We start from the raw sequence: 10,284 nt of genomic DNA on the forward strand, positions 1-10,284 counted from the left end.
TAGTGATTGTCACATAGCAATGTGAATGAACGTAATGCCACAGAACTGCTCATTTAAAAATGGTTAAAATGGTAAATTTTATGTTATGTTTATTTACCACATAAAGAAAAGAAAAATACCCCAAGATATAAACTTGAAATGTGAGTGCTAAAAGATATAAAAGGGCAATTAACAAAACAACTAGAATAAAATGACCTACAGGTGTATAAAAATATTTAATTTCATAAGTAATTTAAGAAGATATAAATGAAAAGATCAGCATATCATTTGTCATCTATAAAACTGGTGAAACTATTTTATGTGAATATTTAATTATAATCTTAGTCTTATGGCATGGGGATGCTCACAATGGTAGTATAAACGTGTGCAAACTTTCAGGAAAGCATCTTGCAAACTATGCAAAAGAAGTTTCAAATGTTCACATTCATTGACCCAAATCCAACAGTTAGGAATCTATTCTAAGGGTGTCATAGGAGATGCAGGCATGTGGATAATGGCAGACGGCACCCCTTGAACAAAGAACTCCGTGCAGTGAGGGAGCCAGCTCTGTGAATATTTGTAGCGGGGAATGCTGTGTGCCTGTTGGCATGGAGTGAGCATTCCTAACACTCAGTTAGGGATGAGGTCAGGAAGTGAGTGGGGCCAGATGAGGGAGGGCCTGAAGGCCACAGTAAGGAGTGCGGACTTTACCGGGAGTGAGCCGGGAAGCAATTGGAGGCTTCTGAGCAGAGGCCGTGATCTAAGCTTTATAAGGAGCACTGGCTACTATTTGCAGCAGAATCTATTAAGGGTCAAGGGAGGAAGAGGCACGGGTCACTTAGGAAGGGATTGCAATATCCAAGCAAGAGAAGGTGATGGCTTGGACTCGTGAGATTTTGTTTTGAATGTCGAGCTGATGGACTGGAGGTGGGATGTGAGATAGAGACAGGAGTCAGGTGACTCTAAGGGTTTGATCTGAACAGGAGGGTGAATGATGGTCCTAATTCCTGGGACGTACAGCACTGAGGGAGGAGTAGGTTTCTGGAGTAAGGAATCCAGGGATTCCCTCTGGAAAGGTGAAATGTGAGATGCCTGTTAGACACCAAGTGCAGATGTCGTCTGAGCAGGTGGAAGGATGAGTCTGGAGTTCAGGGGTGAGGACAGGGCTGGAGATACTAATTTGGGAACTGAAAGCAGATGGAGAGTAGTTAAGCTATGGACCACATGAGATGGTCTAGGAAGTGAAGCAGAGATGGAGAAGAGCACCGGGTGCTCTAATATTTAGAGGTCAGAGAGGAGGGAGCATCAGCAAAGGAGACTCAGGTAGAGCAGCAAATAAAGGAGGAGGAAAACCAGGAGGTTGTGGTGTCTAATTATTGTAGACAGTACAACAGTACAACTTTTTCTACAAATTGGCTACAAGCATGCGTGCAGGTTTCGTTTCAAACTTGCTGCGAGGACAGAGGAGTCTAAGCAGTCCAATTCGAAGAGTTCTCTCAAAGACATTAATAGGAAGAAAGGAAGAGAGAATGAGAGAGAGAAAGAGAGAGAGAGGGAGGAAGGAAATGAAAGAAAGAAAAGAACGAAAGAAAAAGAAGGAAAGGGGTCAAATAAATGTCTTGTTCAAGACAATGTGACCTCTGATGGACGGTTGGCTGGGTCCTCTTGGTAACTGCGTAGAAGAAATCTTAATCTGATTAAAATCTACCAGATTTGATCAAGCACACTAGTTGTTCCCCAGGAGCAGCTAGCGATTTATCACAGGCAAAATGTCCCAGACCGGGTTTTCACACAACTTTCTCCAATACCTCTTTTTCACTGAGCGAATGTTTCAAGTTCCATCTCAGCTGTGGTATTTTGTTTTGTATTGTTTTGACAATATCATTAATTGAACATGTTACCTCTTTACAGTTTTTATAGGAAGTGGAAATTAGGAATAATTAGGAAATTATCATGAATGTAAATTAATCTTTAGAAGACATACACAGTCACAATTAGCAGCTATATTTTTACACACATTGATATTGTTTGTTTATGCCTGTTTCCTCCCTTAGGCAAGGATATCGAAACGAAACCTCACGGCGACCAGGGCAGCGGTGGCAGCGCATGTGCTGGGAGGACCTGGGCTTTCAACTTGTGCATGTCGTGTTCTGTTTGGGCTCTTTTGTTTATGTCAAATAGGAAGAGGTGTAAGTAAAAGACACCCAAAGACCTCCTTGATTTCTGGCCGGAGATCTAGAGCTGTAAGACCCTAAGACTAGAGAATTAAACTCTGCCTGGAGAGTCACTTAGATGCTTCCCAAATTCCAGATATAGTTTTTTGCTGAACCTATCTTCTTGTGTATTCCAAGGTCGAGATCAAGTGTGCTTTCTCCTCCAGGTTTTGCTGCCGGTCGCTACAGGCATGTAGTGAGAAACCTCCAGGTGTTCTCTGAGAGCCCCACGCTGTCCAATGTTCCTGACGTGCCGTCTATAAAGCCAGTGGACAGGTACCATTTTTCTGGGAGGGATTTTTAGCATGTTTCTACTTATAAGGTATACTTCTCGTTCCCTCATTGTGGGCTGGTCATCGCTAATTAAATGAAATTTATTTTTAGAAGTGACATTTCAGTCATGGGCATGATAACAGATTTGATGTATTCAATTAGGTAAGAGAACTAGTTCTTATGGAAACTTTGACAATAATGACATTGCCGTGATCAGTACAGGGACTCAGTAAAGGCACTGTGTGTATCTAAGCAGCCTCCTGAGTTTCTGTGTGTAAATGTATGTTCAAGTTCCTGTAGCGTTATCATGACACTAACAAGTGGAGCTCTCTACACATCACAGTTTAAATGTTTCCCAGAAGGTTCACAGGGCAGCTGGAATAGTCCCAGGCTTCAATTTGTGCAAAAGCACTCCCCTGGATTCCACTTATTAGGACATGATTGTAAAGTTTTCCTGAGAATTAATTAGCTTGTAATTCCAGCTGTAACTCACAGCTTTCCATATTCAGCCTCACCGTGATAGTGTGGAGGAACTCTTATCATCTGTGCCCGGATTCCGATAGGTGGGCCCAGGTGAAGAAGTATTTTTGCTCTTTCAAAAAGGATCGTTCTTTCCATATATTTTGGATGAATATGTCAATCAAGGAAAGATTTAAATTAAACAGCAATAGTCAGCTAAGTTTGACCATTGTCATAGTCATGGTCATAGCTTGTGAAATTCAGGGTTTGGAGATGGAACACAAAGTATAAAAAGGGACCTTATTGTATGCTCATCAGAAAAGAAAACAGTCAAACTGGTCCACAGAATTCTGAAACAAGAAGCCACAAATTCTGAAACAAATAGGCACCGTCAGATTTCCCTCATGGGCGTCACTCAGTCATATGTTGTGAATTCTCTTTCTGTCAACCCAGGCTCAACAATCTGTGTTCCTCAAGTCATCTGTTGCTGGACCCTGGAGTCCTGGAGTCCCGAGTGTCAGATCCCCCCGGTGTGTGCTCTGGTGGGCACATCAGCTTCTTCTAGGAAGGCTGTAAGCATGGATCTGTTCTCTGTATCCCTCTCTCAGGCTGCACCTCTCTGATTTTCTTCCAGAAGACCTAATCTCTGGCCAGTAGCTTCTGGCAGGGACCTTCAGGCAAAAATGAAGGGAGCAGAGAAAGCATGTGTTGATGACAAGGCAGGCAACTTCTTACAGAGGCCAGCATTATCAGATGGAGGAGAGTGGAATCTCTATGGGGGTGAGGTACATAAGTGCATGGGTCCCTGTAATTGTTCCATGAAGACTTAACTGGTAATTAATCTGAGGAGAAAATGGATTAATGGGCAGTGAAAACACTGAGGAATCTGTTATGTAAAGCATGTGCCACAATGGCTGCCAATTGACATAAGTGTTGTAAACCAAGGAATAAAATATTCTTATGGGGCCGGCCCGGTGGCACAAGCGGTCGAGTGCGTGCGCTCTGCTGCGGCGGCCCAGGGTTCGCCGGTTCGGATCCCGGGCACGCACCGACGCACCGCTTGGCAAGCCGTGCTGTGGCGGCGTCCCATATAAAGTGGAGGGAGTCGGGCACGGATGTGGGCCCAGGACCAGTCTTCCTCAGCAAAAAAATAAATAAAAATAAAAAAAGGAGGATTGACAAATGTTAGCACAGGGCTGATCTTCCTCTCCAAAACAATATATATATATATTCTTAGAGGCCAGTTTGTTGACAGTCTCTGTGTTGGGCCGTGCACTTGACGTGGAATGTGCTCTTCCTGACTCTGCAAGAGGATCCAAATTAGTGAAAACTTATTCACATTGATAAGACTTTACCAATAGAAAACCGACATGAAATCATCTTTCTAATTTATCAGTTTACCCCACAATGTGGGCCCAATAAGTAAGGCAGTGCTTAGAATGTCATTGAGCACACGAAGAAAATATGGAGCACGCTCGTTCTATCTCTATGTTTTTCACATTCTTTGATGCTTGAGAGTGCCATGTCATGGGTTCTGAGATGGCGGAGCCAGCCTGTGGTGTACCTAGCAGCCAAAAAGACACAGGGTCAATTTTGTTCTTCTGAATTTGGAGCTCAGCGTCAGAAAACAGCAACATCAGAGAGCTGTTGCTCTATATGAGTCCAGGTGCCTGAGGATAAGAAAGCGTCATAGTGTTGGCCGTGTTATTCATCAGACTAGCAGCCCTTTACATGGTATAGCAGAAGGTACCATGACAAACATTCAGCATTTTCCGTTTTTGTTAGAAGTGAGGACTCTCCTATCATTCTACTAATTTGTTTAGAATTGTCTATGGTCATAACATGTCTCAAAACAGCAAAAAAGCATGTACGTGAATAGACCCCGTTCAGATGACTCACTTAGGTTTTCGCTGAGATAATGACTGTCTACCACTGGGTGGAATAGGCAGAAAGCAAATAAGGACTTTTTACTGTATCGTGTTGACAACAGACTGTTATTCAAAGGTCATTTCTCTTGCAGGCTACCAATTCTTTCTCTCTGTTATACATATACCTTTAAAAGTTTTTAATATCTCTCTGTATGTACGTATTTTAAATGTGCATAGAAATATAGAGTTATACAAAATTCTGACAAATGAAAATTCTAAAGCTTTAAACTTTAGTTTTTAAAATATAATTTTATCAAGCAAATTATAAGACAATATTCTTCTACATGGATTTCAACCTCTTAATTTGAACATCAGGAAGAAACATAACATTTCTATAGACAAGAAACTAAAAGTAACAATCATTGTGAGTTGATGAGGGACTTGTGCTGTCTTCTTTTTGTTCTGAGGAAGATTCACACTGAGCTGACATCCGTTGCCAATCTGCCTCTTTTTTTTTGATTGAGGAAGATTAGCCCTGGGCGAAGAACTGTGTCATTCTTCCTCTCTTTTGCATGTGGGTCGACACCACAGTCAGGCTGACAGGCGGTGTAGGTCTGTGCACGGCATCCGAACCCGCAAAGCCTGGGCCGACGAAGCAGAGCACGTCGAACTTAACCACTACGCCACAGGTCCGTCCCCTGCTCTCTGTTTTCAATCAAATTAACTTTCTCAGAATGTTCTAGTTCAATTACTCCCATTCACTATCAGCCTAAGCTTTTAAAGCAAAGCAGGAACCTTGGAAATACATATTTGGCCCATGTCCACGAGTAATACAATCACTGTTGAAATTGAAGTGACCTCCAAAATGGCCACTACACTTCAACACGCAGGAGCTCTGAAAATGAGTGCGGTGGCTGCCTGTCGGCCAAGACTCCCCAGTCGGTCGGTGGTAGATGCTCTGAGGCTCATTGGTGGCCCCTGGGTCCCAGTTGGGGGAATCTTCCAAACACAGAGGGGCTCAGACGCTCAGTGGCTAAAACGAATGACAACTGTCAGCTGCACGTAAGAGAGAAGCCAGTTATTTTCTCAAATAATACGCAGCTCAGGGGGAAGGAGTCAAGGCTGGGGCAGTGACTCAACAAGGTCCTCACATGTTGTCTGTGTAGCTTGTTGAGGGGCTGGCTAACGGGTCAAAGGGGCCCCCCGGGCCAGCACATCTAGGTTCAAGACAGGAAGAAGGAACAGAGCTGTGCCACCTGTGTCCTTTCTCCCTTTATCAGGAAGGCAAAAGCTGTTCTAGAAACCCTGAACACACATCCACTTATATCTCATCGACCAGAATTGTGTCATGAAAAGCCTGGAAAGAGGAAGCCTGCGAAATTATTTTGCTGCCCCCTCCCCCAAAGTATAATTTTAGAAGAGTCCAAAGGAAAAACTGCAGACAGATGTGCAATGAGCACTGTTGGCTTCTATTGGCACTTTGCCTGAGAGGGAGATTGGAATCACCTCCTTCTCCCCATGTGTTTGTGTAGTCTCATGTGGTGTGCAAGCCAAGCTCACAGGGGCAGGACCTCTCAGTCCCCAGCACGGGTGGGGGTGGGGTGGTTGCTGTGGGAAGTGACAGTCACAGGCTGCAGAACCCCTAGTCCACATTCTCCTCATCCTCTGTGATGTCACACTGGGACTTCTTGCCTTCCACCCTGGGCTGAGGCTTCTGAGCTCACTATGGCCTCAGCGTTCGCTGGGAACATAGGGCTCTCGGAGCCAGTATCAGGGAGGGAGCCTGTGGGCACCAGAGGTCCAGCCATGCGGCTCTGGGAGGATGGCATGCCCCTCACGAAGGGGCGCCATCCCCCGCCTCAGGTCCCAATTCCCTGGCTCGTCCCGAGCCTGCTCGCTGCCTTCAGTGGAGTCCTGCTGGTCGCTGTCAGTGGACTCTTCTTTGGTTTCCCGTGAGTCTCCCACACAAGCCGGCAGGTTTCTTACAGAGTCAGAAAGGAAGACAGATCATGAGAGTCCGGACAGGGGAAGTGCAGAAGAGGCGTCAGGGAAGGGAGGATATTCTAGGCAGTGGGAACCAATGTGCAAAGGCACAGAGGCATAGAGTGCTTGGTGCCTTTGGGAGCTGTTGGTGGCTAGGAGTATTGGGTGACATTTGGTGGAGCCTCTCTGGGTCTGTCACCGCCCTGGCTATTTAGAGCAGGCTTTGAGGTCTGTGAGTCCGGACCAGGTGGAGTGAGTCCCGCGCGGAGCTTTGGGACTCCAGGGTCAGCGCTGAGTCCTGCTCTGGTCTCAGTTGCAGATGGCTGGCCCAGAATGGGGAGTGGGCCTTTCCTGTTGTCACAGGACCCCTCTTCGTCCTCACCTTCGGCATTCTCATGTTTCTAAACATCTCCGACCCTGGTATCTTGCACCAAGGTGAGCTCTCGGGCCCCTGGGAGAAGGAGGTAGCACCCTAAAGGGTCCTGCGTGCAGGGAAGATTCCTAAAGTGCTCCTCCCTTGTCCCCTCCTCGGGCCTCAAGACCCCGTCACCCCACATCCCCTTCACTTGGGCCCTGCTTCTGTTGCTTCATTTCCCAAGCCACCGAGATGCGGTACAACAGGATTCTGGAGGCTTTCCAGTTGCCTTGGAGGCAGGGCCAGGGCAGGCTGGGAAGAGAAGCCAGCTCTTGGCAACCACTCAGTTGTGTCTTCTTCCTTCCCACTGCACACACTCCTTACATCACTGACAGTTCCAAAGGCCTGCGTTCTCACAGAAGTCCTCTGGCTGGACGTCTACCTTCCCTTGGACTGCCAGCCTCTCTGAGTTTGGTCAGCTTCCTCAGTGCGGACTAGGATTCCCCTGCACACCTCCTTGCCTAGGCCAGTGATGCTGCGGGGCGGCCCTCACCCCGGCAGCAGCAGTGTGACGAAGGGCTCCTGCCGCTGCCCAATCCTCTTCCCATGCCAGGCTCCAACGAACAGGGCCCCAGGACGGTGCGTGTGGTTTGGGCGAAGCACATAGCCTTCCGCCTGCAGTGGTGCCCACAGTGCTGCTTCCACCGCCCGCCGCGGACCTACCACTGCCCCTGGTGCAACATCTGTGTGGAGGTGAGCGCCCCTCTCATCTGCCCCCTTCTGGCCCACACCCCCACCCGCTCTGCACCTGCCTGGGACCAGGAGGCCCACTTGCACAGGGGACCAGTAGCAGACCTCAAACCACTTCCGGGACTGCTAAGGCCAAGGGTGGCAGTAACTCCCAGCCACTCTTGGTCACTCATGCAGCTCACTGCCTCCCTGCCTGCACCTGTCCTGGGAGGCTGGCCCCTGCCGACCCAGGTGCTGACACGCCCAGGAGCATCGACATCTATGCTGAGCCTGGTCAGGCCAGGGGGAGGAAAGGCACCCCTGTCCTACCCCAGGGCTGGCTGACACTAGATGCCCAAGGGCCCCACGGCTGGCTGTAGGCCTGGCCCGGGGAGCTTGACCTGTCCTCTTCTGGTGTTCAGAACGCTGCCCCCTCTCCCTCTCGCTCAGGACTTCGACCACCACTGCAGGTGGGTGAACAATTGCATAGGTCACCGGAACTTGGGCTTGTTCATCCTGCTCCTCCTGTGCCTATGCTTGTACTTGGGCTCCATGCTTGTCACCTGCATGGTCTTCCTCCTGCGCACCACCCACCTGCCCTTCTCCATTGACAAGGTCATCGCGTATCCACCAGGCTGCAGGGTCCACTTGGCGAGCTGTGGGCAGGGCGAGGACAGCCGAAGGGCGGGGTCCCGGGGGCGGGCGAGTGGTGGGCGGGGTTAGAGAGAAACCCCCTGGGGAGGACCAGTCTGGACCAGGGGAGGGTGGTAGGGTCCGGGTGATGGGTGGGGCTAGGAGGCACTGCGGTGCGTGGGCAATCTAGCGGGGTCTTGGATGGAGGACGCTGAGGGTGGCACGGAGACCAGATCGGCAGGGTGGGGTGAGGTTTACCAGGGGTTGGTGGGTGGGGAGAGGATGGACTGGCTGGTCGTGCGCGGGTCTGTCAGGGCCGGAGTCGGGGTGAGGGTCCCGGCCTGGGAGGTCCATTGCGGGCGCAGCTCCTTAGCTCGTGGGCAGCATCGTCGTAGTGGTCCCCGCTGCCGGCTTCCTGGTGCCTCTCTTGGTGCTTCTGCTGATGAAGGCCAGGTCGGTGAGCACCGCCCAGCGCTCCTACGAGGACAAGGTACGCCGGTCTCCGGGGGCGCCACGAAAGCGGTCTCTGGGCGGTCACCTTGGGCCTTCAGGACCTCCACACTTTCCGCCCTTTCTCCCCCGCCCTGGTCCTCATGGCCTGACCTCCCTTGAAGGTGCCTCGTGAGGCCTTGAGGCCCAGATTCAGCTCAGATCTCACCTCCTCTAGGGGCTCGGGGCTCCCTCTCCCTCCCAGGTGCACTGCGTCGAGGGCCTAGTGAGTGCTAGGCTGCGCATCCGTTATTTTGAATGCCAGGCATGGAGGTGAGGGAGGCCCCATCCTGCGCTCCTGTTGATAAGGCCCCTGAAGTCAGAGAATCTCCCGCCCTTCGCCCGTGCACATTGAGAGAGGGGCCTGCCCTGTGCTGTGCAGCGCAGCGCAGACTCAGAGGGAATGGAGAGTTCAGAGAGGACCGCGGTGTAGAGGGTTTGGGGGCAGAAGGCAGAGCGAAGGGCGTTGCAGGTCAGGGGCACAGCTTGCAAAAAGGCAGGGAAGCCGGAAAGTTTGTGGAATGTTGAGGATGCTGAGGGGACAGTTGTAATTGGAGCAGAAAGTGGATGAGAAATCAAGTGGACTGCTGGGCTCGGGCCAGATGGAAAAGGCACGAAAGTCAGCTGGAGCCTTCTCTTGGTGCGGTGGAAACCTGGAAGGCAGGACAGGTTTTGTTTTTTTATTTAACATGGAGTAAAATTCACCCATTTTTAGGTTTTGACAAATGCATACAGTCCTGCAACCACTTCCATAATTAAGATTTAGAACAGTTCCATCACCCCCCACAATTCTCTGAAGCCCCTTTTGTAGTGGGTTTCTCCCCATACTTGTTGCCCCTGGCAACCACTGATTTGTCTTCTATCCGTCTTGTCTTTCCTTGTCCAGAGTCTCGTGTGGATGAAATCATAGCCTTTTGAGTCTGGTGTCTTGCACTTAGCATAATGCATTTGAGATTCCTCGACATTGCTGCCCGTAGGAGTTCTTTCCTCCTTTCTCTTGCTGTGTACTATTCCCTCATATGGATGTACCACAGCTTACTTATCCATTTGCCAACGGAAGGATATTTGGGTTGTTTCTGGGTTTTGGTGATCATAAAGAAAGTGGCTATAAACATTCGTGTACAGGCATGGGAAGATAAGTTTTCATTTCTTTGAGTCAATTCTTAAGAGTGGCATTGCTGGGTTAGACAGTAACTGAATGTTTAACTTGATAAGAAAGTGCCAAATTGTCTTCCAAAATGGCTGTACCCTTTTGCATTCCCACAAGCAGTGCATGGGAAATCCAGTTGCTTCTGCATCCTCA

The 10,284-nt window shown here is 49.2% G+C and overlaps 1 protein-coding gene across 1 annotated transcript; it reads left to right on the forward strand.

Annotated features, from left to right (window-relative positions):
• The first annotated feature begins 7,170 nt into the window (after positions 1 to 7,170).
• Positions 7,171 to 8,582, forward strand: LOC131415088 (palmitoyltransferase ZDHHC19-like). Its single transcript, XM_058556530.1, has 3 exons — positions 7,171 to 7,239; positions 7,656 to 7,883; positions 8,310 to 8,582. The coding sequence occupies exons 1-3, from the start codon at positions 7,171 to 7,173 to the stop codon at positions 8,580 to 8,582; spliced, it is 570 nt and encodes a 189-aa protein (XP_058412513.1).
• Positions 8,583 to 10,284: the final 1,702 nt, after the last annotated feature.

Source organism: Diceros bicornis, chromosome 15, assembly GCF_020826845.1.
Source record: "Diceros bicornis minor isolate mBicDic1 chromosome 15, mDicBic1.mat.cur, whole genome shotgun sequence".
Taxonomy (NCBI): Eukaryota; Metazoa; Chordata; class Mammalia; order Perissodactyla; family Rhinocerotidae; genus Diceros; species Diceros bicornis.